Source organism: Rhipicephalus sanguineus, chromosome 3 (assembly GCF_013339695.2).
Source record: "Rhipicephalus sanguineus isolate Rsan-2018 chromosome 3, BIME_Rsan_1.4, whole genome shotgun sequence".
Lineage (NCBI taxonomy): Eukaryota > Metazoa > Arthropoda > Arachnida > Ixodida > Ixodidae > Rhipicephalus > Rhipicephalus sanguineus.
The window spans coordinates 148,900,789-148,926,547 of record NC_051178.1 but is presented as its reverse complement, the minus strand read 5'-3'; the positions used below and the strand labels follow the sequence as shown (position 1 = coordinate 148,926,547).

Genomic DNA, 25,759 nt, shown 5'->3' with positions numbered 1-25,759 from the left:
TGAGCCAGAGCTGGTAATTTGACTTTGCTGTTATGTGCGGTAAGCTCTGTACTTATCTTTACTCTCCCGTTGTGCTTGCAGTACATTGGCTGCCTTGATGTGAAGATGTCGATGAAGTCGCTGGATTTCGACACGAGGTCTCTGATCGCAAAGTAAGTTATTTTCTTATTGCCAGTGCTTGTACACAATACATCAGTCACTTCTCACTACACATTAACTGCGCTGCACTACAGTGTCAGCATAATTATGGCTAAAAACAATCGTGCCTGTCTGTGTATTTCAGAGAGTGCATCACCAGGGTCTGTGAAGCAGCGGGACTGAGACCTGTGGATAAAAAACGAAAGGTGAGGCATCTGCGGATATTATAAGCATATGTGTCATTTAGCATAAAGGAAGAATAAACATCAGGATACCGTATCCTTGAACATAGCTCTTTTTTTTTTTTTCATTGCTTCAGACACCATGACCGAAATTTATTGAAATTAACGATGCTGTAAACGAAGGTCCCCAAGCATTTAATTCAGCATTCTGCGAGTTGTTTTCTATGCTGATAATTGTAGTCTGAGGATAACGAGAAGCGATTCATTATCTATGATAGTTTGTATTAGCATACACAACAGCAAATGGATTACAGTGCCAGTAATCTTACAATTGTTTGGTAGTTTTCTGATTTGCTTATCGTTTTTATCTTATGTGTAACTGTGCTTATTAACTTTCGTTACAGTAAAGCTTCATACTGCACTTGTGCTTTTGCTTCTAAACATGTAGAATGTTGTACTAACAGCACTCACGCAAATGGTGAAACTACAGTTTCCAAGCGTGGCATTTCCACATTGCCGTGTCAGTTTTATCAGTTGAGTTATGGTCGTGGCCGCTGCTTTTGTGCTGCAAGCTGCAGCTGCCTGCTGTGTAGCTCACGTACATACGTACGTGGTTGTCTTCCTCTTTTGCCCAGCATGTGTTGTAAAAATACGTTTAGGTGCTTCGCAGTGATTTATAGCCGCCGAAACACCCGCAGCTGGCACAGCACGTATCACACGCACACACTTTTGTTTTTTATCTTTCTTTCCTTCACTTCCTGTCCCAGCAACTTTCCGCGTGCATGCGTGGGCGTTGAAAAGAGGGATGAGGGCTGCTGACTCACGGCTCATGTTGAGCAGGCCCGGTAAAAGTGAACAATGCACAAAGAAGGTCGCACGCGGGAATGTGAAAAAGCGCACTGCTGTTTGGACCAGGAAAAACTATCCTCACTTTTTTTTTACCTCTTCTCAAATTATGCGCACACAACCACACAGCTGTGTTTCTGGCAGCATCCATAAATTATGGACCCCTTTCGAATACTGGGCAAATGCGTACCTGTTTGAAGCAATCCTCTCTGGTGCACTTCTTTCTTATTTTAGCCCATTGTCCCTAGATCTTTTCTCTCTGGTGTTGCTAGATTTAGTTTAATTGGAGTGTCAGAGTACAGCTACATCGCTGTTTGACAGATTGCTTGGTCCAGTGCAGGAAAGTTACAGCTGCATCAAAGCGTCAAAATACGGCACGTTCGTGTTATTAAACGGCCTCAGTCACTTCCATTGCTTCACCGTGTATGCCTGGTGGAAAATTTTACACGCACCATTTGGACATGCATCATGGAAAGGGATTATTTGATGAATGTGCTAATGTCGCTATTGATACAAAGGAAGAAAGTGCACGTTTTTGTGACCGTTAATGTTTCCGGGATATTTAATGCTTGGAGAATTGCTTGCTATTATGTTTCAGATTAGTCTCACTTTGCCTAGCATTGCATTTTTTTTTTTTTTTCAAAGAGGTGGTGATGCTTGTCTCCAATGTTCTTTGTTAAGGATTCTTTCTGTACTGTAAATGTAATGTCCATTTCCTTATAACTTATCACATTTTACAGGTGGACCGGCGACTGCAACGGATGCTGGCTGATAGGCCAAACTTGGACTATGCTGGCTCGAACGTAACGCTCTGTGTCACCAGCTCGAATCTGACACTGGCCGTTAAAGAGAGTGGTCAAGTGATCGCCGACCACAGCATGCCCAACATCTCATTTGCTTCTGCTGGAGACTCGGTGAGCGTCGCATGTTCATTTTACTGTTTTACTGTAGTGTTATGGTACCCGAGTGATGCTTGCTTAAGATTAGTTAATATTTGTTCGTGAAAAAGCCTAAATACCGCTGCCAGCTGCTGACCATTAGTTAACAGTTCTTTTGAGGCTGTCTTGGCGTTATGTGCAAAACAGATACAGTCTCAACCTAAGCACTAGATTATGGCTTTACCCCTTCTTCTGGGAGCCATAACATGAAATTAATAATGCAACATAAGCATTTCTTGTCTTTTATTTGTCTTTTCATTCTTCTACAAACTCATTACAGTTGTTGGTAGCCTAGCAATAATGTGCAAGCTTCCTTCACTTGCGTAGCAGGAAAAAGAAAACAATGTTTCCTAACAATGCTGCAGAAGTGCCAAAGCTCACCTCAATGTCATGAGGCTTTCCTTTTTGCATTTAATAGGACTTCCTTCATTTCCATAGCACCCACTTTAATTATAATATGAGCTCTCGACATATGTAGCTAGCATTTTTATTTTTCTAGCACTAAGGGGGCATTGGACTTTGATTTACTAAGTCTGTCATTGGTTAGTAAAAGAAAATATATTTCAGGCTGGTCTCATATTGTGTCCTTGGGAACAATATGAGATCAGCCTGAAATATACCTGTATGGCAAGCTATGTTTGTATATATAAAAAAGAACCAGCTCGATTGATCATCAAATGGTTCACGAGCAGTAGGAACTATTGCCAAGTACATGTCAGCATTAGTTAACCTATCGTACCACCCATTTCTCAATCAAGAGTAGCTTAACGTTAACATAGGGGAGAAATTATCTTTGTTTTTATTTCAAATGGCCGCTCAGTGAGATGTGGAAAACGTTGTTTACGTGCATTCATGCTTTCAGAGAAGGAAATGAAAGAGATGCATGATGAAGAACGATGTTAAAGTAAAGTGCTTCTTTGTGGCGTCATGCAGGAAACTCTGGACTTTGTCGCATACGTGGCCAAGGATGGGCAGAACGCACGGGCCTGCTTTGTCTTGGAGTGTTCGGGTGGTGTGTTGGCTCAGGACGTCATCTCAACCATTGGGCATGCCTTTGAACTTCGCTTCCGAGAGTTCATGCGCACTGCACCACCGCCGGGGCTGCCACCAAAAAGGTGAGTGTCCACTGTGTTGCCACAATCATTTGAGAATGTCCCTAATATCGAGACTAGACAAGCGTCAACGAAACGAGTAATAATGCATGGGCTGCGGAGTTAGTCATGAGCAGAAGTACCTGGAAGTATTAGTATTTGGAAGCAGAAGTATTTGGATGGAAGTATCCATCCAGGAACTGGTGTTGATGCAAGAAAGAGGAACACATGTGCGAGAGGCATGTGAGATGTCCTAATTTACCACTTAAATGGTTAAAAAACTTTTGCACAAATCTGTAAAGAAGTTCATTTCGGTTGTACTTTAGGCAGTTTAAGAGGCTCTGTACAAGGTGCCGTCTTTCACTACACAGTTTATGTGTTGACAGCTTTAAGTGTCCCGGTTTCAGTTATTCTGAAGCAGATGTCTATATGTACTTGCAGGCCAGAGACCGTGGCGCCGTCAAAAGATGATCCTGATTACTACAATGATCTTCCTGGCAAGATACCACCTGAAGCCCCACCACCTGTGCCCCCTCTGCCTGACTACCGTACAGATCCCACGGCTGATGTAAGTTGACTTCTCGCGAGGTAACAGTCATATGTTCGATCCTAGTCATAATGGCCTCATTTCAATGGACATGCGATCAAATGTATATTTAATATTGATACACGCTAAAGTATCCTAGGTGGTTTAATGTAATCCATAGTTGCGAACTGACGCATGCCTAGTAATTGGAAGTTCTTTGTGGAACGTAGAACTCTTAAGTTCATTATTATTTATTGAGATGCTGTACATTGTGTTAAAATTCTGTTAGGGCCAGCTGCATGTCTAGCAGCTTTCAACTCTATTTGTCATTTCACCTGCAAACAATGCCAGTCAGTTGCTTTGCAACATAGTTAATGCGACTCGAATTGCATTGCAGAGCAGCAAGGATCCCTCAAGAGAAGCGTTAACAAGTGCACCAGCGAGCATTCCACCTCAGCCAAACGCGCGCAAGGTCTCCCGCGACACAAACCTCATCGACCTGAGCGGAGAGGAACTCCCACCAGTGCCAATTGTGCAACGCCATGGTGAGTTGAGTGAAGGGTTTCTCAACACTTTCATAACACTCCATGTGCGAAACGTCAAGTCATTCACTGTCAATAGCTAAAGAGGCCCCATTGAAAGTCCATACCGAGCTTCCAGGCTCACTGCATTATCTGGTAGATTACTGGATTCGGATCCTGTGGGCTAACTTCTCTTTCGACATGGCAATTAGTATGAAATTGGCAGCACATCGTGACTTGCCGCTTGCATTTACAACGTGCCGAGCATCCTCTGGGATCTGTCGCATCCCCTTTTGATATTTGAACCAAGGCTGCAGTATTTCATCTATTGATAAAGCCGAACATCCTAGTTGTGTTCTCTGAACTTATAACTCCTCTGTGAAGTCCCGTTGTGCAACACGACCCAATCAAAACGCATAACCGTGGTAGTGGATGAACTCCTATAGGTATAATAAAGTGTAACAGAAAAACATTTGGTCCGCTACACTGTGTCTTCAGTGATGATGTAATTTTTAATGGTTTGACTAAATTTTTATAAAGTTCTGTGTTTCAATCACGCTCAGATTTTTGTCGCCAAACTCGCATCATTTGTCTTGGCTTTATTTCTCTTTAAGGGTGCATTGCAAATTTTATATTTTTCTTGCTAAAGAGGTGTACTTTCCATGACCCTTTTGCTGAACATTCTTCTATAATCTCTCAGAACAGAATACGTCAACATGGGCCAGGACACTGGACTTGGCAAAAATGGAGTCTTGGACCCATTTGATATGCGTGAGTTTTCTTCTGCTGCCATTTCTATCGGGTGTTCCTGCAATTCCTTAGTCTTAGTTTATCTCAAGTCCACATCTGTGCCTTCTTATAGTACACCAAGGAAAATTAAGATCTTTCTTATCGAAACATTACATTATTACAAGTTCTGGCGTTCTTGTGTTGACAAATGAGCAGCATTACAACTATTTTCTGGTAATTTCAGGGGCTGAAACGGCTAGTTTGTAGGACTTCATTATGATGGTTAGCCAGGGCTGGTGGTACAAAGACGTACTAATGGTGCATAAATGAGACAGAGATTAACGGGACATGGTGCCTGTGCGGCGTGTTTCCTTAATCTCTTGTCTCGTTTTCATGCTGCTTACATTAGTATGATTTCATAACACCAGCCCCAGCTAACTGCCATTCTGAAGTGCAACAGTGCTGTGCTCATTAATATTTTGTTGAGGAAAAAAAAGAAAAACAGGTCGCCAAAGTTGACTCAAAGCCTTCGCTACAGCATCCTCATGGTCTAAATGTTGCAGTGGGAAATTAAGCTTCATGAATAATGGAATCACCTCATGCCACTTGCTGCTCAGTCTTTCGTGTTTTGCATTGGCCATTGTTTGCAGACAAAATGTGCTGTGTCAACGTCCTTCTCTAACTCCATTGCGCATTGTGCTCGCAGCTCCCGTAGCACCACCGCCGAGTGGTGTGGCCCAAGAGGAGGCGTGGCACCGTGCCACTCTGGAGCGGGAGGTGTGGTTCCACGGTGCCATTAGCCGCAAGGAGGGCGAAGCACGCCTCACCCACGATGGGGACTTTCTGGTGCGCGAGTCGCACAACTCACCGGGGCAATTCGTGCTGACGGGCATGCAGAATGGTGCACGCCGGCACTTGCTCCTCGTGGACCCAGCAGGCGTGGTACGTTAGTTTTTTCAAGCAAAGCCGTCTTAGTCTACCCTGTGCCTTTGTCATCATAGTAGTAGTAGTAGTAGTAGTAATCATGTGTACTGAGGGGGAATGACTAAAAGAAATAAATAAAGTGATGACGATGCCAAATGATGATGCTTCAAATGTGTAAGCTTGTGTACTTCAAATCAAGGCAGCGGATTTGCGACAACACGTGAATCTCGCTAGCCAATCACGTACACTTGAAGTGGAACTGGCTGAAATTCTTTTTCCCCCAGTTTCGCGATTGTAAACGTGTGCTTCTGTGTGCATACGGCACATTTGAGCATTACAGTAAAGTCATAATGCACCAGTAAGATTGGCTTTGCCATCCTTGAATGCTTATAGGAAGTGAGCAGTATTGCAAAACGTTGGCTAATGGAGGGCATGTTTGTGTTTATTCGTCTTCTCAAGTTCTATATTGCCGAACTGGTTAAGCTACAACTACCCCTTGCGTCTGGTTCCCAGTGACACTATGAGGCCACTTGTGTGTGCCAGTTTTACCAGTATGCTCAACAAGCATTCTAGCAACATTGAGGTGCACATTGGGAACAGCCATATTGGTACGTTAGTGGAATGTTAGTCTGGTTTCTCTGGTGCTTGCGTATTTCGTGTCGTGTTCATCTTTTATTTTATTTTTTTTTAACTTCTCCTCTTCCACTCGTTTTAAGCAAATCTGAAACCACAACTGAGCTCCATGAATTTGAACATGGGAAGCTGGTTTGGTTTCTTGGAAGTTGGGGGAGGAAAGACTGGGCTAATGGCAGTATGCCGAATCTTCCCGTTGTCTCTGTTAATATGCTGTGCTCCTTTAACAAAACCTCATCTTTCTTTTCTACATCAGGTTCGTACAAAGGACCGCACCTTCGACAGCGTCAGCCACCTCGTAAACTTTCACCGGGACAACGCTCTTCCCATCATCTCAGCGGAGAGCGCGCTTGTCCTGAAGACTCCTGTGCCAAGGCCTCGCTGATCGACCTCACTTCGATACCAAAAGAAAAACGGGACGCAAGGCTAACAAGAAGCGCCGCAGAAGCAAATCAACAATCAGTGCCTTTGTGGACTCCTCAGAGGACTCGTGTCGCTGCCTTTCGTGGGACTTTTATTATTATTTTATGTTGTGCAACTTCCTCGGAAATGAGACTTTGGCAGTGCGCAACGTTCTCACGACAGATCGCGACCATCGGCCATCGATGGATCTGCAACAAACGACCTTACTTTCAACGAGTCACGGGTAGCAACTGTGGTCCTCCGCCCACTGCCGTCACTGGGACTTGTCGTACGACAATCAGTGTAGGAACAGCACTCGAGGAATAGTCGACTGCGATTAGCAGCACTTTCATTCACACAAGAGTCGCAGCATGAAGCTGGGCACCTTGCTACCCCGTTTTAAATGGCAAAGCCAGCCTTCTTTAACTGCGCTGCCCTCACTTCAAAAAAAAGGGGCAACGCATCTCCTCAAGAGTGCCTAGGCTGCTACAATTCCTCTCCCGAAAACTGTCAGCCCAGTATTGTACAGTGGCAGTGACTGCCACCACCATTTGCCACAGTTTTGTGGAGAGGAATTTATAGAGAGGCACACACAAGTGTTTTGTTAGACCGTCGGCGAGATGTCGAGCGGCCCAGTGCGACGACATTTATAAAAGTATTGCCCGCGTAACACCGAGTGGATACACCGCGCTGGCACAGCTGAGGCATTGTTGAGATAGCCATTATATTTAGTTGTTTCAATTTTTTACGCAAAGTATGCCCCGGAGAGTTGAATCGAACAAAACGGCGCTTGCAGTTTGCCCGCTCAAGGCCGCGAAGATTTCTGGCTGGGCATCATCGTGCGCACGAGCAGTTTTTTATTTGTTTGTGGCGCACACGCGCAAGGATGCGATGAAACGAGAATGCCCTTGCACACTAGGAAAAAAGAAATGGCAGTTTTGTGAGTGGTGCATTGTCCAGCTCTAGTCACCCGCGTCTGGCTTAGGACCATCAATGTGGAACAAGATGTCACTCCTTTTTTTAGGATTCTTTGAACTTTTCTTTTTACCTTGCTTCTTTTACTACATCCTTGCAGAGCTTCTCCAACATTTACTTTTTTTTTCTCTCGCTACCCTGCATCTCCTGAGCAAGCTTCTAATTTATATACGCTAATTTCCCTCGCTTGTGTACGTTGTGAGTTTCAGATATAGTTTATGATGTGTACATACCTGTAAAGAAAGTAATTTATGGTGTTCTGCAAGCAAACAGCTACGCTGCGCTTTCAAACACATTTTTTTGAATAAACAGTAGAGCCAAAGCTGTCTCTCGCGCCCTTTATATATCTCGTATCTTTATTTTTGTACAAAGTACCTGAATGCCCAAATAAACAATGTCCTTGTCAGCAGAGAACAAGTGAAAATGACGAGTTCTTGCTCTAGCATCTTTGTGGATGAATGCCTCGAGATGCCTGGTCTGGTCACAATATGCACTAGGTGGCGTGCAAGTTTATTGGGGCAGCAGGAAATGCTGTTTGCAGCCAAGGATCAAGTGATACAACACAGGGCATGGCAATATGTAGTTGTAAAAAATCACGAAGTTGATGTTTGATGGAGTGGTGGCGAAAGATTCAACCATGATGCACTGCTCGGAAAGTTGACTTGCTCACTTGGTCTTGCTTTCTTCAAGGGTGTGTTGAAGATGAGAGGCATGTACTCGTCACTTCCGCGTGCCCCCAACTGCCGCTGTAAAGAGAAGAAAAGCTCCTGTGAGGGCTTAGTCAAATGCAGCAAGATCACAATTGTTGCGCTCACACAACGCCTTTCAGTGGGCCACAGTTAGCCTCATTTAGTTAATGTTTACAAGCATGTGGCAGGCGAGCAAAACCAGTTCTTGTGTATGAACTATTACAAAAATAGTGAAATTATATACATAAACATAAAAATCTTTGATGGAACAGCAGCCACGAGTTGAAGGAATAAAGTAAATTCAAGTTTACACATGAAAGGCAACTGCAGTGATCCAGCAAGTATGACTGTGTACAAATCTAAAGTACCAGTAAACTGACTGTGAATTCGACTTTCAGTGATCGCTTGCCCAGACTGCCATGCTATTTAAATATGAACGAGTTTTTGCCGTGATTTTATGGCATACCATTTCCGAGCTCCCAAATTGTCCGTGTGGTCAAGCAAAACTTATGAGCATGTTATCATATGCTGTAGAAAAAGAAGATACAAATGAGCTCTGTACAAGGCTGAACATCACCTTTTTCACTGAACAGCAGTGATCTTTTTTTAAAGGCATGCACAAACTTCAGGTTCCCCCTGGGGCAATAAATGGTTGGTAATTATTCCAGAACATTCCAATTAAGTGAATGCATTAGGATGCAATTCTTTTTTCCTTCCCATGTATTTGCGGGCACATTTGAAAGTACCCTTGAACACAAATTGTCGACAGCTGTTTTTGCACATGCTACAGTGTACAAACGAACACTTTATATTGTTCCGACGTGATGGAGTCTGCATTCTGTCAAAAGCAACGTATATTTGTTGGTGCTGTAGGGTATGAAAAGGAAAAGCTGAGACGGTATGTACTTGCAAGCTTTGGGAGGCTAACTATCTGAAAGTGCAAAGTTTTTCGTGAAATTGACACTTTGCAAAATAGTGAGCGCATACTTCACAACGTCTGTAAGTTGGCTTTCCTGCAAGAATATTTTCCACACGAAACGTTTCGTTCCCAGAGTGCTTTCCAAGCTCTAAACGCGTTCACTTTTCCATATATTCCAGTGCAGGTGCGCGAGCACCACAGTCGCTTTTCAAAAATTGCTGCGGGAGTGTCACGCACGCTTCATATTAAGCTCCGTGGTGTGCAGAGAGAAAGGGAAAAACCAAAGAAAGGAAAGGCAGGGACGTGTGTGGAAGAAATTGTTTGCCTGCTAGTCTGTGGTAGGAGGCTGTGTGTGTGGAAAACAAGCTTGCTCGCGCATGCGCAGCAACCATTTTGCAAGGGACAATCCGCGTTTTCGCAGTGCCACGGCGCATGCGCCCTTCCCCTAGCGGAAGAGTCGCGAAACGCCTCATGATCTCGGAGGCTTTTGCTCTGGCCATACCGGTTGTCCCAACCCCTACAAAAGCGGCAGGGGGCAGCACAGGAAAATGTAAAAGGCGGATTTTGTCGTTGGGATTAACAAAGCATACGCTACTTTCTCAGCATCGACGAGGAAGGCGCAATGCAATCGCATAACCGCGCACGTCCGATCAAGCGAAGGGTCTTAACAGTTTTATCGCGACAGGATACAGCCCTCGGTGACGACCGCCGGCCCACTTGGAGCGCGCTGTCGGCAGGAAATGAGCTCACGCAACTCCTTGCAAGGTTCAGTGGTTCGCTCATCTGAACTTTGCACGTGGCGCGCTACAGGAAGTTGCACGTTGGTGACACCACGCACATTTGACGTCACAATCGCGGCGCGTGCGCTTTGATGATAAGGTCGAGTGTCACTGACCGCTCTCCGAGATCATGACGTAAGCCATGAAGAAGAGACTTCCGACGACCAGGCATAGGACAAAGCCCCCGATGAGGTACACGGCGCCGTCTGGGATCACCGGCTCGGGTGGTTCGTCCTTCTCACTGTCGAAACAAAGGGTCGTATTCACATTTTTGTGCTCAAAAGTATCCGCGAAGAAACTTAAAAGGGACACTAAAGTGAAACACGATTTTTCTCGTATTAGTAAACTACAATTTCACAATACCGAAAGCGTCACTTTTACCACGAGAAGCGAGAAAACGCGCAAAGAAACAAGAAAAGGTGGCGACGCCACATTGAAGTTCGCGCACCAGCTCGCCATGACGTCATATATTTTGACGGCGTCTGCTAGGACCTACGTAATTGTTTGTCGCTAAAAATGCTTCACATTGTGTTTTAAGAGACGCAAGGTCTTGACACAGCCGGTTTCAGTAAATTTCATTGAACCAATGTGGCCAAAATACGCTAAAACATATTGAAATTCGTGACGTTACGCTGACGTTCACAAGCTGAAGTTTCGGCGCGAAATCCAAACATGAAACTTTTACCTTCATTTCCGCTTCTAATAATTAGCCCATGATGGCGAAATTAATGACAATATAGTTCGGAAAGAATAATTTGTCTGCCTAAACTGACATACCACAATTCCGCGCGTACCACGACAGAACGCAGTTAAGACACAAAGGGCCGCTTTGGAGCTCCCGCACGAGCCTCCTGTGACGTCATGAATTTTAAAGGTGTAGACGTTCTCGGGCCTTGATAAATACATATAATGGTATAGGCTGGCTACATTGTATTCTAAAAGAGCCAAATGTGTAACTTACATTAGTTTGATTATTTCGAGGGCATTTATTGCATCTGCCGCAAATGCACAAACTACGCAAAAATACCGCGAAACGCGTGGCGTCACTTCAACGTACTTCGATTAACGCTAAGTTCTAATCACAAAATTCACTAGATGCCTTCCTTTTAGAGCGCAGATCTTAGGCGCCCGTTCCTGCGTTCCGCGCGGCGCCACAGTAGTGCGCGCCGTCGTGCGGTCGCCGATGACGTCATCACTAATGTATGCGACATGTACGGGAATAAAGCGCTGCATGAACGGAGGCCTGTCTGCAGCGGCTGTTGTGGCACGCGTCCACGCGCTGCCTTCCGCGGTCTCCCGGTTAGCGAGGCAGTCGCGCTACGGCGGTTGATGTGAAATGCATGGGCTGCACGAAATTGACCGCTCCAGTCACACTACTCACGGCGTTCTCTTAATGTAAACCGTGTACGAACTATCGCTCTCAGTATATACGAGCTACATCACGCCAGCGCGTGGCCGAGCGCATGCACTGCAAGTTTGTACAGTGTGGCACTGATCGTGGCATATTTTCAGTTATCGGGAGAGAGTTTGGCTGTTCGTGCGAGTGCGCAGCACCTCCGCTTGCTTGCTTTCACCCGAAGTTATTTTCGAAGCTGATATCACCACATGGCAAAACGAGGGCAAGCGTGAAAGCAAGCGGAGGCGATGCGCACTCGCAGGAACAGCCAAAGCCTCGCCTGATTAACACGAAAACATGTCACGATCGGCGCAACTGTACAACCTTGCATTGTGCTTCGCCACACGCTCCCGCGGTGTAGCTCATACCGAGCGCGATAGTACATATAAATATAGATGCGCTCCGAATTCGCACTAGGCAGTATCGTATTCGTCGGTGATTTTTTTTTTTTTTACCAATCGCTTATCACGAAAGTCACAAAAACAGTTTTGAAAAGTACGAAGCCTTGATCAGGCTGTAAACTGGTTTGATGTTTGTCTATGCGTAGTCTCTCCGAAAATTTCGCTTTTATAGCTGAGCAGAAAAGTACTGATGTAGCGCGCATACCATTATGTAAAGGTGGTGTTGGGTTGTGTCAACATGATAAACCTTGGGTGCTATTCTCGGCCTCACGTGTGCATCTCGAGCCACCCCAATTGAGCGGGCGTAACCGCATGCGAAGCGACCCGAATTGGCGAGATACGAAATTGTGCTTTATGGAGGAATTTGATAGTGACAAGCTTAGCAAGCGCTCCAGAGCACGGTAGAAATGACCTGACTCATGGGCGTGCGCACAGGTGGGGGGGGGGGGGGGGGGGGGAGGGTCGTTTGCCCCCCCTAGTCACCTAAGAGGGGGGCCGCAAAATCTGCCCCATAAATTGATCCCCCCTAGTCACCTAAGACTGGGGGGGGGGGGGGCGCAAAATCTGCCTCGCACATTGACTAGGGGGGGCGCTGCGATGAACCTTCGGCCCCCTGATGGGGAACCCTGCGCACGCCTATGACCTGACTGGCACGTCTACTGACCTCAGAAAATGCGAACGCACATTTACCTTCGTGATTACGCCATTCCCTACGAGTTTGCGGAAGCGGGTAAGTGAAATTCAGCTGTTCCTAAACTTCCGCATTGGTTCGCTTCCGCCGGTTGAGCTACTGCTCTAAAGGAAAGATGTTATTGAAAGTAGTATTTCCTGTTTCATGCTGTAGTTCCAAAGATAACGGTTAAGGAACCAGTCTACACCGGTCATTACGCAAACTTTGCAGCGTCTGACCACGAAAACGGCATAATGAGTCGAAGATAGCTTTTCACTTTAACGTGGGTTCCGTGTGCGTGACGGCGACCGGTGGCAATTATATGCCGGCAGTGCAGTAATGCGGCTTAGAGATGGTCGCAAAATTGAACTTTATCGTCATGTCACAACCCCCGTGACAAGCGGCAGCAGCACGATCACGGTAATTTTGCTGTAGAAACATGTTTCTGTAAGCGTATACGTGCGTTTTCACGCCTGTGACCTGTTATGCGCTGACATCTTCAGCCACATTCACTTCTTGCATATGTATATTACCCATATAAATGCATTTGTAAGCCCACGCGTTCGAAAAGCTCTATCGGAGTCCCGAGATGCAGAGTTGTTGCGTCGGTGTACACAGCAGTCGCAGCTATAAGCACGAACGACTACGCGTGTGCGACTTACTTGAAGCTGGACGGAACGGTGGGAACCAGGATTTCTGGAGTGGACATTGGAATGGTGTTCTGCTACTGCTTGCATAATGCCTCATGGTTCCGCGCCGCCTCAACTTTTATAGCCGTGTTCCAGCTTTACTAATTCGAGCGCGTGTACAGCAGTGACAAGCTGTGACGGAACGCGTTCGAATCGAGCGCCTCCTGTATACCACCGGTGACGTCACGAGCTCCTCCACGAATCAGAGACAGCTCTTCGCTTCACGGCGTGCGCCGCCACGCTGCTGGATTTCGAGGATCGCAGATTCCTGTGGAGTCGAGGGTGTGGGCTATAGAAGGTTTCTCATAAGTGCAGTTGCGGGGTCTGCGTGCGAATTCGAGAATTACATATGTAACTTCTTTAGCAGCATACCGGGTATGCATAGAGCCTGCATAAGGAACTCGTTTCAAGTACAGCCGCACCGACCCATATCGTATAGCGTTATTTTTTCATTCATTTTGTACGCCAGGACCAGATAACCGCGGTCTCGGCAGCATCGCGGAACATTCCATGCATATGGGAGCGAGCGGGTACGCGCACATACCGAGCAAGCACGTGTGGCGGCGGCTGCACAGAATCTGCAACGAGAAACAGCAGAAATAAAATGACAGGTAGAAGCTGTCGCCAATGGCTGTCGATGCTTTGAAATGCAAAGTAAATGACGAATCCCCGATCATATACCGTTGTTTATGTCGACGTTTTGTTGGAAGCCATTCACGACGAGGTGTAAATGCAATTGCTCGACTATTAAATCACCGAACATCAAAATGCTTTAGAAGAAATATTCCAGGGGTGAATCGTAGGGGCTATTTCTAACAGGTATACACGACGGGGGAATGGAGCTGAAGTTAAGAAACTGTAGCTTTACGCGTTATCACAGAAATGTGCTAGCATTGTTATTCATGGTTTAAACCGAGTGACACAGCTGGAAATATGCTAGCGCCTACCTACGAGTTACGCTTAGAACCCAACTTCGCCATGCATCGTACGCTTACACTATTGGCTGCTAATGTTCGTTTCTTTATTTTATAATTTAATTTTTAATAGTTAACGCATATTATATAAAAAACAAAATGGCCGCCATTGCAAGAGGTGTGTCCCCTGTTGCGATTTTTCTGGATTTACGCCACTGCTGTCTGGAGTTGTCTGCAGTCGACGTGGTCGTGGCACACACGTGAACTGTAATTCAGGGCAATCTATATCACCTAAGTTCTAAAAGGGGCCAAGATTCACGCGCACAGTATAAATACCACTTACGCATAGTCTTCTGCAAGCCTGGCGATCCTGCTTATTCGGGCTTAGTCCAAGTGCTGGCGCGCGAACACCGCTCATCTTCACCTTCCTCGCGGGTTAATGTCGAACCTCTTCTTCTTCCCTTTAATTTCGCGGCTAGCGCATCGTGAGACCACGATGCCTCAAGTTGGCTTTTGTTGTACAGTACTTTATATCACCATAGATTTGAGGAGCTGATTTACGACCCGCGAATGCAGGCCGAAAGATATACGCGTGTTGTCTATAAAATCTGCACGCCGTTTTATTAACGCTTCAGAGTGCAAGAGAAGGGCCACGCATGCAACTTCAAAAACATTTTGGAAACGCCTTTGCGAAACACTTTGTCTTCGCGTCTTTCACAATGCATAAACATCGGCCGCGAAACAAGGTCATATTATATAGTCGGTTCCGTTGATGCTGAGTATTTAAAACATACGGCAGAGATCCACAAGTCTATTGACAAAACGCAGTGAAAAATCAAAAAGCGCCGCGAATAAATGCCAACATAAAATTTAAAAAAAAAATGAACGAAACGCGATCCCTTTCCGCGATCCCTTATAACGGCTGTCCCTTATAACGCGATCCCTTATAACGGCTGTTGCTGAAATGTATAATAAGGAATAAAGACACGACCGGAATGCAGGTATACGCGTATTTATTCCAATGGCGACATTGCACATTTCGATAACGCACACACACACAAAAAAACACACTATTGTCAAGCGAACATCAAAAAGAAAGAAACATTCTCTTTTATTCCTTTTCTATTTTATTTACTACAGCGACTCCCACGACCTCGTGTGAGCGGCCGAGGCGTGTAGCTAACAAAACTTGTGCGGTGTGCTTGCATGTCGCCCTCCGCGACTCCGAACGAAGCGCGACACGTCACCATCACGTGAAATGCATAGCGATAAGTAGAGGAACAATTTTACGCTTGGTCCCGTACTCAAAGACGACATACGTATAGTCTTGAAACTTGCATAGGATTACGCTATATAAGTGAAGGCTTTTGTTTGCTTTTGGCTACTTCCTGCAGCTTATCCGCACATGCACTATAGGAACATGTTTTTAAGTAGGATATAAGCATATTCGACCCCTGCCACAGAAATATGCGAGACTGTAACCCTGTGATTATTTAAGGCACTTTAGTTTTCATCTGCTACAGAACTTAATTGTTAACGAGAGGAGTAGCCAGAAGCTTATTTTGGTGAAGGGGGAGGGGGGCGGGGAAAAAGGGGCTCGGCGTAACCTGGGGGGTGATGTGATCGAGGGTCTGCCCAGAGGACCGGAGCCAGCCAGAGTCCCGGGGAGATGTCGAGGAGAGGAGCCCGGAGCTGTTAACAGTAACGTTTATTACATATTTACAGGTAGCGTGTTGCTACATGATGGGGTTAGCATCATGGAAGCTCTCGAGGGGAGCTTCTCGTAGCTTGTGAGAGCTTGAGAGAACTTGTCGGGAGCTCGTCGGGAGCGCATCGGCGCTCGCATTTTATGTCCTGGTCTTCCCAGGGTTCCCTGTAGGAAAAAACAATGGAGGCCAGGACAGTCCAATGAAAATTTCCATCTTCACCTCCGCCCCCAAAAGGGGAAGGTGAAACGCCGCCTCCTTCCTAATCCACGAAAGGAGAAAGAGGCACGTCCAGTCCGTCCCATGGCGAGGGAAAAACACTGCCCACCGCGCACACACGGCACAGCACGAAGACGTTGAGTCTTACGTGGAAGTCAGTTTCGTAGTCTGTTGCAATGATGGGTATGCGGCGCCAGGCAGGCCACGTGGTGGAAACAGCGGCAACAAGGCGCCACGGAGAACGTGGGAAAAGCATCCGAAGACGGTTCCCGGACGCTGGGTCCTTTGTCCGGGGCACCTTGACGACAAAGCAAGCCGCCTCGACGGCCAACAACTCTTCCCAATCTGTCAGTCGGTCAGGCGTGCCCAAAGGGTTTTACGAGGGGCGCAGACAACCTGAGAATAATAGACGAACGACCTTCGTGTTGTCGCCGCTCTTGGGGCATCTCTGCAACCGCTGACCCGGAAGAAACCAGGGTAGTCTTAGCCGCAACGTCTCATGCGCCAAAGCGGCGCCAAGCCAGGCAGGCCGATCATAACAGCCGTGTCCTTATATACGGGTGGTATTAATTGGTGGCATACAGACCAAAAGTGTCTACAAACCATAGGCGTTGCACGAGAGGTGTTTGGAGGGTGTTCACTCTCCCTAAGGTTTTGCAGGTTTATGTGTGTACAAACACACACACACACATGCATACAGGGGGGTCGGAACCCTCCCGAAATAAAATCGCCACTACGCGTCCCTTAAATATTGGCACAGAGGACGGAGATTTCAATATGAAGGGTCAGTGATTATCACCCTTAATCTATGGCTGAAGTGAGGTGAGAGCGCAGGCGAAAATGCAACACCAAATCGACGAACAACGCGTACTACTTAAGTTACTCGTTTTAGTCTTCAGCTTTCTTTCATCCGCACCCTTCCTGTCGTACGTCGTGTGAAAGCCCGACAGTTGCCGATACAGAACACTGTACACGACCTGCGCATACGAGTGTGTAATCAACCCTGTATGATACAACTTCCCGCGCGCGCTTCAGCCACGCCGTATCCCCAAGGAGTGTTACCGATATACTTCTGTTCGGAATGCCCGTATGCGACGTTTATATAACGGTCATCGCATAAACTACAACTTGGACTTGAGCTTGTAGGAGGGCGCCGCGACCACGTTATCGTCTATCAGCTTCTGCACATCGGCGTCGCTCATTCCGAGCACTTCCTTGAGGATCTGCCTGGTGTGCTCGCCGAACAGCGGCTCCTCCATGTCCGGCTCGGCGGGCGTCCTCAACAGTAGGGGCGCCGGACGGGGAACCGGCGGCCCATCCTTGCATTCGATAAATGCGCCTCGGTGCGCGTTGTGCGGGTGCTCGCCGGCGCTCTCGTGGTCCAGCACGGGCACCGCGCAGCCGTCCGTGAGGTCGAACACGGCGCACCACTCGGCCTGCGTCTTCTTCTTAAACGCCTCGGCGAAGACCTCCTTATACTTGTCCCATTCTGTGAACTGCGGCACGTCCTCCGGATCCAGACCCAATCCTGCGTGACAGAATGTACAGGCCTGTCTTTAGCGAATGCTTGTAACAGTAGAAGCTTCAATTAAACTTTGATTGCGCGCAACAGGGTGACAAAATATGATTATGCGCATATAGCTATACCGTATTCAGCTTCGGCTAAGTAGAAAAAAAGAAGGCAGCAGACTGAAGAAGAATTGTTGTAATAATATCCGCTCGCCTTTCACCAGTGCCTCGTAGAAGTGCGGCTCTAGCGCCCCGACTGCCATGTGCTTGCCGTCCTGGGTCTCGTACACGTTGTAGAAGTGCGCGCCGCCGTCCAGGATGTTTCCTCCACGGTCGTCGATCCAGATGGGCAGCGCCATCTTGGAGCTGCGCGTCCTCCACAGGAAGGTGCTCACGTACGCGCAGCCCTCAGTCTGCGTGTGCGCACGACAGTGCGTCAGCATCCTCCCACATCATACCTTCGAGCAGTACCGTTTTAATGATGATATATGTGGTGTATTATGGCGCAGGGACTGCAGTGGCCGCCAAGGAGAGTCGGTACAGAGATAATGACTTCAAAGGCGTTATGAGACAATTAGTTGGCTGTAAAAGTGGCTTAAAACAGCCGCTGTAAACTGCGTAATAGTATATAGGTATTCAAATTATGAGAATATACAGCTTTAGTATGGCGCCCGCAGCAGCTGCGGACACAGGCAGCCAGCCATTTCCAATGTATGCCCACGTCTGCAGAGCCCGCGTTTGCGAACTTCTCTTGTCTAATGACAAGATAAGTGCGCAGAAATAAAGAAAACGCGATACTGAGGTGAGAAATAATATAAACACCTAAGTGTTTGTAGACCACCTAACCAGGGCGAGCAGAGGTCTCAAAGGCAGGGGTCCTTCCATCAAAATTTCAAAGGGTCTGGTCACGGCCTTAGCCTGGTGATCAGTAGTACATAACCCCCTCTCCAACACACATACGTATACTTTTAATTACTTTAAGGGGGAAAACCGTCCTTTTAATCTATTTTGTGAGTCCTGACTTGGCACGTATATGACACGTGAACTCTCTTTGGAGATCATTATACACATACTCTTTCCTAGAGGGTATACAAGCGAACGAGATTGCCCCCTTTCCGCATCCCTTCTCTTGAATAAAGGGAGAGAAGGTCCTTTCGGCACGGTGCTTTTGAGAGGCGAATCGGGTCGCAACCACGCACACCACCAACATGCGCCTTAGCCAGTAATTAAGAGTGTACAGATGCATCACTGGCCATGCTCGCGTCGATGACCTGTCCCTTGCCGGAGTGCTCCCGTTCGAGAAGCGCCATGCAGATGCCCAGAGCGCACAGCAGGCCGCCGCCGGCGAAGTCCGCCATTAAGTTCACCGGCGGCTGAGGCTTCTGGCCGTACGCGCCCAGCATGGACAGCACGCCTGCAGCGCGCAAGGTATACACAAGCTCAACCTTGACTGGCTATAAGCGCAGATCGCATTTTATCAGCGCTATAGCACTTCGTTACGTGCTGCAAACAAGCAAAATACGCGAATGTAAAACGATTTTCATCATGCTTTCAAAATGCAGGTTATATCGCAAGCACCGCAAGATACCCGATTAGCCCGATGACAAAGAAACGTTAAAAAAATATCGAACATTGTTGACCTGCCATTCTACACGTGACCACGCGCACAGATATGAGTCACGCAATGTGCAGGCTATTAGCTCAATTATGAGCCCTTGTTTACTAAGCCACTAAAAGGAAGTTTCCTATCTTCCCAGCCGTGAAAATGTTAATCATGTTGCCATTTATATTACTGTACAATTTTACACCTATAATAGTGTAAAGGCCAGTAATGAGGCATATATATAGCTAGCTATGTATTTTTTGGTAACAGTTATCGCTAGTGCTTTTATTGTAGAAGTCTTCTGATCAGGATTGAATCCTCGTGTGTTTGTCTACGATATAGCGTACGAGGACAAACACACGTGACGGGGCACTGACCGGACAGTGCGACGTAGTTGATGTCGTGGCCGGCCATGGCAGAGAAGGGCCCCGTCTGGCCGAACCCCGTGAGGCGCGCGTACACCAGCCGCGGGTTAGACTGCAGGAGCACATCGGGCCCGAGACCCATGCGCTCCATCACGCCTGAAAAAAAAAAAAGTGCATGGTCGCTTGGGTGGGCAGGTGCAGCGCGGTGTCATGGCCTAGAGGCGCTCAATACGCAATTCATGCCCTGCTCACAGATCGCAACCCGGTCGTGTCCTTCTTTATTAAGCCACCTTTTTCATTTTCCTTGTGCTGCCCCCCGCCGTTACGGTAAGGGAGCGGAGCTTCGCGGGGTGGTCCGGGACACGGCCGCTTTTCATGTAGCGGCCGTGTCCGAGACGACCGGAATCGCCAGAACAAAAGCCTCCGATATCGAAAGGCACGCGGAGACCCTACCACAGCGTTTCGCGACTTTACCGCTAGGGCAAGTGCGCATGCGCCGTGGCACTGTGAAAAAGACGGATTGTCACTAAAGGCGTAACCGGAAATTATTTTCGGGGATGGGGAGTGGAATGCTTGAACACCCCCCCCCCCCCCCCCCCCACCACCACCACTTCCCGAGTGACTACGCCAATGACTGTCACACGCTAATGAACCTACGAGCAAGTTTTTCTTTTCTTTCTTTCCCTTTGCACAGAAACAAAGAGATTCCAATTACACTCCGTCACGGGCGTAGCCAGAAATTTTTTTCGGGGGAGGGTGGATTCAACTATACTTTATGTATGTTTGTGCATGCGTTTGTATGTGTACGTGTACATATACACATGCAAAATTGAAAAATTTCGGCGGGGGAGGGGGGGGGGGGCTTGAATCTCCCAACCCACCCCCCCCCCCCACCCCTGGCTCGCCCCTGTTCAGACCGCCACCTAACGCAGCATTTGCAGCTGACAGTACTACCACGGCCGCTACATAAAAAAAAAAATATGTAGCGGCCGTGGTGTGGTACTGCATATGTACGCAAACTAAAGTTACTGTTTATGCTACCTTCAGGTAGCACATACAGTAACTCTAATGCAAACGAGAGGGACATGCGGAAAGGCATGCGGAAAACACTCTCCTGTCAGGTTCATTCAGGGATAACTGCAAGCGAACTCATCTATCGCAAACACTCTGAGCAAGACACAATTATAACACTTTTCCCAAGATAAAGTGTTTGCAACGAAAGCACGTTTTCACGCCTCATCCTTATCTGGATCATCTAGTGCTTGCAACCTAATTGAAAAGCCCTGCGTGCCTGATGGCTTATCTGTTGATCACGTGTATGTCAGCGCGAATTGTGAAGCCTTGTGAAGCCTGTGCGGTGTCAATCCATAAATTCTGTCTCACGCGAACGCTTCGCGACAGCTGTGACAGTTTGTGCCGCACGTATGTACCTTCGGTAATGTGGCACTGCTCAGAATTAATTACTGCTGTGGATTTACTGATGGTGTTCACCGACCTACGACGCGTTTTCCTCACGATGGGAGTATCGACGTTACTCGCTTGTCGTTAACTAAATCAAGCATTAATTTTGTATCGACATTTTGTATCGACATTAAATTTGGCGCGCACATGGCGGCGCGTATACTCTGTTGCCATGCCAAGCGTCCTAAGATTCGATCAGCCGCAGTTCCTGCATATGTTACTAGTTAACAGAACGAACGGGCAACTGGACTAGTCGGTCTTGATTTGTAACGAATTGAATTGTACAGCGCAAAATACGAGACGAAAGACGAAGAAGCACACACGGACAGCGCTGACTTACTGATGGTTTATTGCATACGATGTGAACGTGTACCCGCATGCGCAAGGGAAATTGGTTATGAGCAAAAGAGAGCAACACGAGAGGTACCACAATTACCGCCTGTGCGTGATATTAAGGAATTCAATTTCTTTATCGCTTAAGGAGATCGAGAGCTGGCTGATGCAATTCGCTTCATTTTTGTTAATATATGGTACATTTCTAGGGTGAGTATTTTGTTCGTGTCACTATTCCTATGTAGCGATTTCGTACTATTATTAAACTGTCCGTGTGTCCGTGCTCCTTCGCCCTTCATCTCGTATTTTGCGCCGCACAATTCAATTCGCCATGAATACCTCAGTACATGGTTTCTGCTAAGCTAAATTACCCGCATGTGGCTAACAGCCACCGTTCAGGAAGCGGAAGGAAGAAATCAGATAACAAGGTATCTGATATCCTCATTTGACGCGGCAAGGTTGATGTTGAAGCTGTCAACAAGGAAGTTTCGTGTGTCCCCCGTAGCTACTAAATTCAGCAATACAAACCAAAAATGCACAGAATGTTATATCACACAAAACAAATAATATTTTCATTTCCGGCAGCTCTGGTTTGGCCTTACGCTCTACCATTGCCATAGTGAACTACATCGTTTGATTCTATTGATTCCGAAGATGCACCGACTAATATCTGTCAGCAAGTACTAACGGCGCAAGCAAGCACCTTTGGCGATTACTATATATACCTGGACGGTAGCCCTCAAGTAGAACGTCAGATTTTTTGGCCATCTTTTGCAGCAAAGCAACCCCTTTCTTCTCCCTGAGGTTGATCACGATAGACTGCTTGCCCCTGCACAGGCGATCTGCATCGAACTTCGGTTTCGGCTGAAAGTAAGACGGAAAACAGCTCATGTAACAAGTGTGTGCTGATCGATGAGCGCACGCAATGCACCATGCAGTGAAGCTTACCCTGTCGATTCGAATCACAGAAGCACCAAAGTCACGTAGCACCATGCCGCAGAAAGGGGCCGGTGCCAGCCCAGCCATCTCGAGGACACGGATTCCTTTGAGAGCCATCACTGATTTTCCTTGATTTTGACGATGCGTTGAGGCAGTACGGCGTAGCTAGATTTCGCTGCGTGAAACCACTCGAATAAGTATCGCGTCGTGCTAAACCTTTCCACACAGCTAAGACTGCTAAGACTTGCAAACGCAGTTCATTGAAAAGCGCATTCACAGCGCAATTTGCGCCGAGTTTGCACGTTCGTTATCAAAACTCAGTGGCCGTTTCGTTTCCTCGTCCTGAATATCGGCTGCTTCGGCTTCACTTTCGTTCCTGTTTACCTCATAATTACCTGCCCAGCAGAAAAATAATACTGCCAAATATACTTACGAAATGGCAAAAGCAGAATTTAATTTAATATTAAATTTTATCTTTTGTAAAGTATAAATGTTTTGTTGCATTAGCTTTTAACATCCTAATTGTGCTGACACTTGCTGCGGGGCTGCATCCTAAAACATGGCGGCGTACTCAGACGATTCGGAGTCGCTCCAGACTTTTCGGCATATTTATAGCTGTGACTTGGACACAAATTTTAAAATTAAAGTGTAAGTACAAGTGCATGACTGCTTTTACTTGCTCTTTGATCGTGAACGGGTTCTGAGTCGCGTAGTTTTTTGTACTGGTGGGGGAAATTATCGAAGGGTGTTCGCGATGCCAACTGCTATCAGCTGTTCATTGGGGTACCTTCATTTAATGTTTAAGGACGTTCAAGTTTGATATTGTCTTTGTCTACTGCACCATAGTGTGAACAGTTTGGGCAGTACTTCTTGATCGTGGCGCAAAACTTTGGGCTTGTAAGGTAGCGCCATGTCCGGACAATCCTCTGCCGAGACCAATGACAAGCCTTTCACAACACCTGCGTTTCGTGTTTCGTTTGTCTCTTTTGTGTATTGCGGTAGCAGCTGCACACCCATGACGTTCGTGTAGGCTGTCAGCCACTTGTTGCGACTCTGTGCTGCCGGTTTCTTTGTAAAGCTCGCGCCCACGTATTCGTGAATATTTTTCGAACCGATGCTTACGAAATGACAAGTTGGAGCAGTTGTGCTGAACGATGTCTTTTTCGGCTTCGGTGTATTTGCTCTAACGCGTGAAACGATGGTGCGGTGATATCCGATCGCGCAGGAGAGTTTGGCGTAAAGGTCGCTTTTGACGTCACGTCTTAACGATAAAGGCGTACCAAAACATCCGTCGTTTTAAGCACCACCTGAGCAACTTGCTAGTCTTGGAGTGGGCGTTTGTTGATAGCTCCCTCCCTCGTATCGTTTATCTTTTGCTGGGAAGAAGGAAATTTGATAAGAATAGTCAGCGTGGCAAGAAAGTACACGTGCCGCTACCCTCTGTCATAGTCGATGTTTTCTAAACCATTAGCGCTTTCGACTTGTTGCGCGTACGTTAATCACACGAATCTTCGATGTGAGTGAGTTGTGTTTGTTTAAGAAACAGGCGCACAACCATACTGATTTGTTAACTTTATAAGTATTAATGGCAATGCGCTTCCCTTTTATTTTATTGCTTGGTACTGTTTCTGAAGCGCCTATTGTTGAAAAGTTTCAGTTCTTAAAATGTCCGACTTGTGAACCTGAGGGAACAATGTTGAATTTGATTTTCGTTTTGTTTGACATAGCAGTTGGCATTACTTCTTTGTAGCTTGTGGCAACATTTTGTTTCAGAATGGCAGTTCAGAGCAGTGAATAATGGCATTATTGTCTAGAATGTAGTTGATCAGGCTCTCTTATGCCTGTTAAACAATGCACTTGTGGTACATATAAAGGCTGCGTTGCCTAAGTGATTTCATGATGTTCTAAAGAAACAAAGAAGAAAGAACAAGTTTGACAGGAATTACCTTTTGCATACGCATATACAGAAGCATCCTTACTATTGTGCCTATACAGCTGGAGAGAGAAGGTAAATAAATGTCATTGGTGACGTACATGATTTTCATGTTCATGGTTGAGCTGGTAACTTATATTAATAGATCAGTTTTAGCATATCTACTGTGTAAGAAAAGCTTTGTTAAATTCTGCTTTTACTCTCTTAAAATTTAGCTTGGTGTAATCGCTTGTTGTGCAAAGTAATTGGTTGGTTGTACTGGCATTGGGGGGAATGGGCAGCTGTAATGTATATACATATGTATTTCAGGAATAACAGGGGGGAGGGAGGAGGGTATAAATTCCTGGTTGTGCAAACAATCTGTGTTGACGCACATCCCTGAGATCTCTCTTTTTTACTCCCAGTGTCTGTGGCTCATAGGGCGTAGCATTATTTTGACATAGAAAGATTTGTTTATTTGAGGATGAAAAGGAAGAGCAGCCAAGTGATGTGTGAGCCTTGCATTACATTGGTGGGCATGATTTAGAAGTTGGGAAGAGACATGCAAGGGATGACTTAATAGAATGGCTACACGACAGACTGTTGTTTTTACCGTTTTACTACCACTGTTGATAAATTGTGAGGGGTTGGAAAAAGCCTCCCCCTCCCCTCAGCAAATAACGAACTGCTGCTTCGATGCTGTGGCTGCCCTCACGCACATGTGTAGTTTTAGCAGTTGTTTTTTAGTGCTTCAGCGCTACATGCCGAGTAATTTTTGGTTAGGGCGAGGAAAAATTTAAATGCCGTACTTGTATATCAAGTGCTGAGCTTCAGTTGAATGACGACGGGAACGTTGTGTAAAGTCTATGTTGCGAAACAACGCTTTAGAATTTCTCTAGAGGAGCTCATTTCAAGGTTTTGGGTCATTCATGTGGTGCTTGCTTATGCCTTCTTTCTTTTTCCCTCAGAGGTACGCTCGAAGGCACGAGAGAAAAGCCCAGCCACCAAGCCCTCCTCAATGACCCCATGCTGAGGCACTCGAGCCTCTATGACGAGAACCGGTCAGATCTTGTTGTCTCCTGTCAGGTCTTCTCTGGTGGAAAACCACTGGCCCTACCTGTACAGACCTCGTACAAGCCCTTCACAACACGCTGGAAGTAAGCACTTCAGTAGAAGCACGTTATTGTTATCGCAGTGATCATTGCTGCAACCAAAATTGTGCCAAATGTTGCTCTTGGGTTCCTTGTATTGCTTATTGTCTTATTCAATGGCGTAGGCAGAAATTTTTTTCGGGGGGGGGGGGGGGGGGGGGGGGACACACACTTCCTTGATCCGACATTGGGTCTGGGC

At 46.6% G+C, this 25,759-nt stretch overlaps 3 protein-coding genes, 1 long non-coding RNA gene and 1 other non-coding gene across 5 annotated transcripts in view; 3 read left to right on the top strand and 2 right to left on the bottom strand.

Annotated features, from left to right (window-relative positions):
• Window positions 1-8,249, top strand: part of LOC119387443 (SHC-transforming protein 1) — a 36,258-nt gene extending 28,009 nt beyond the window's left edge. Inside the window, exons 4-12 of the mRNA XM_037654839.2 lie at window positions 82-152; window positions 284-344; window positions 1,907-2,080; window positions 3,038-3,219; window positions 3,637-3,763; window positions 4,119-4,266; window positions 4,948-5,013; window positions 5,678-5,913; window positions 6,785-8,249. Of these exons, the coding sequence (XP_037510767.1) occupies window positions 82-152; window positions 284-344; window positions 1,907-2,080; window positions 3,038-3,219; window positions 3,637-3,763; window positions 4,119-4,266; window positions 4,948-5,013; window positions 5,678-5,913; window positions 6,785-6,913 (1,194 nt within the window). The 3' untranslated portion in view covers window positions 6,914-8,249. The remainder of the gene's footprint in view (window positions 1-81; window positions 153-283; window positions 345-1,906; window positions 2,081-3,037; window positions 3,220-3,636; window positions 3,764-4,118; window positions 4,267-4,947; window positions 5,014-5,677; window positions 5,914-6,784) is intronic.
• LOC119388467 (small nucleolar RNA SNORA69) lies at window positions 2,603-2,728 on the top strand. The gene has a single exon (XR_005182748.1). It is a non-coding gene; the product is annotated as a small nucleolar RNA SNORA69 (small nucleolar RNA).
• LOC119387445 (uncharacterized) lies at window positions 8,241-13,585 on the bottom strand. Its single transcript, XR_005182501.2, has 3 exons — window positions 13,422-13,585; window positions 10,409-10,533; window positions 8,241-8,651 (listed from the first exon to the last, which is right to left on the bottom strand). It is a non-coding gene; the product is annotated as an uncharacterized LOC119387445 (long non-coding RNA).
• A 3,816-nt stretch (window positions 13,586-17,401) lies between these two features.
• On the bottom strand, window positions 17,402-22,891 carry LOC119387441 (alpha-methylacyl-CoA racemase). Its single transcript, XM_037654836.2, has 6 exons — window positions 22,507-22,891; window positions 22,284-22,422; window positions 19,777-19,920; window positions 19,050-19,210; window positions 18,011-18,209; window positions 17,402-17,815 (listed from the first exon to the last, which is right to left on the bottom strand). Exons 1-6 carry the CDS (start codon window positions 22,612-22,614, stop codon window positions 17,409-17,411), a joined length of 1,158 nt encoding a protein of 385 aa, XP_037510764.1. The 5' UTR covers window positions 22,615-22,891; the 3' UTR covers window positions 17,402-17,408.
• A 157-nt stretch (window positions 22,892-23,048) lies between these two features.
• The window catches only part of LOC119387440 (phosphatidylinositol 3-kinase catalytic subunit type 3-like), a 31,006-nt gene continuing 28,295 nt past the window's right edge, over window positions 23,049-25,759 (top strand). The window contains 2 exon segments of the mRNA XM_037654835.2: window positions 23,049-23,145; window positions 25,378-25,566. Of these exon segments, the coding sequence (XP_037510763.1) occupies window positions 23,057-23,145; window positions 25,378-25,566 (278 nt within the window). The 5' untranslated portion in view covers window positions 23,049-23,056.

What these genes read in the sequence shown, in the direction of transcription:
- LOC119387441 (XM_037654836.2), bottom strand. Translation starts at nt 22,614, where the DNA reads ATGGCTCTCAAAGGAATCCGTGTCCTCGAGATGGCTGGGCTGGCACCG. An exon ending in CTGTGATTCGAATCGACAGG is followed by an intron (nt 22,423 to 22,506) that starts GTAAGCTTCACT and finishes TCTTACTTTCAG; the next exon opens with CCGAAACCGAAGTTCGATGC. An exon ending in AGGTCATCGACGCGAGCATG is followed by an intron (nt 18,210 to 19,049) that starts GCCAGTGATGCA and finishes GCGCACACGCAG; the next exon opens with ACTGAGGGCTGCGCGTACGT.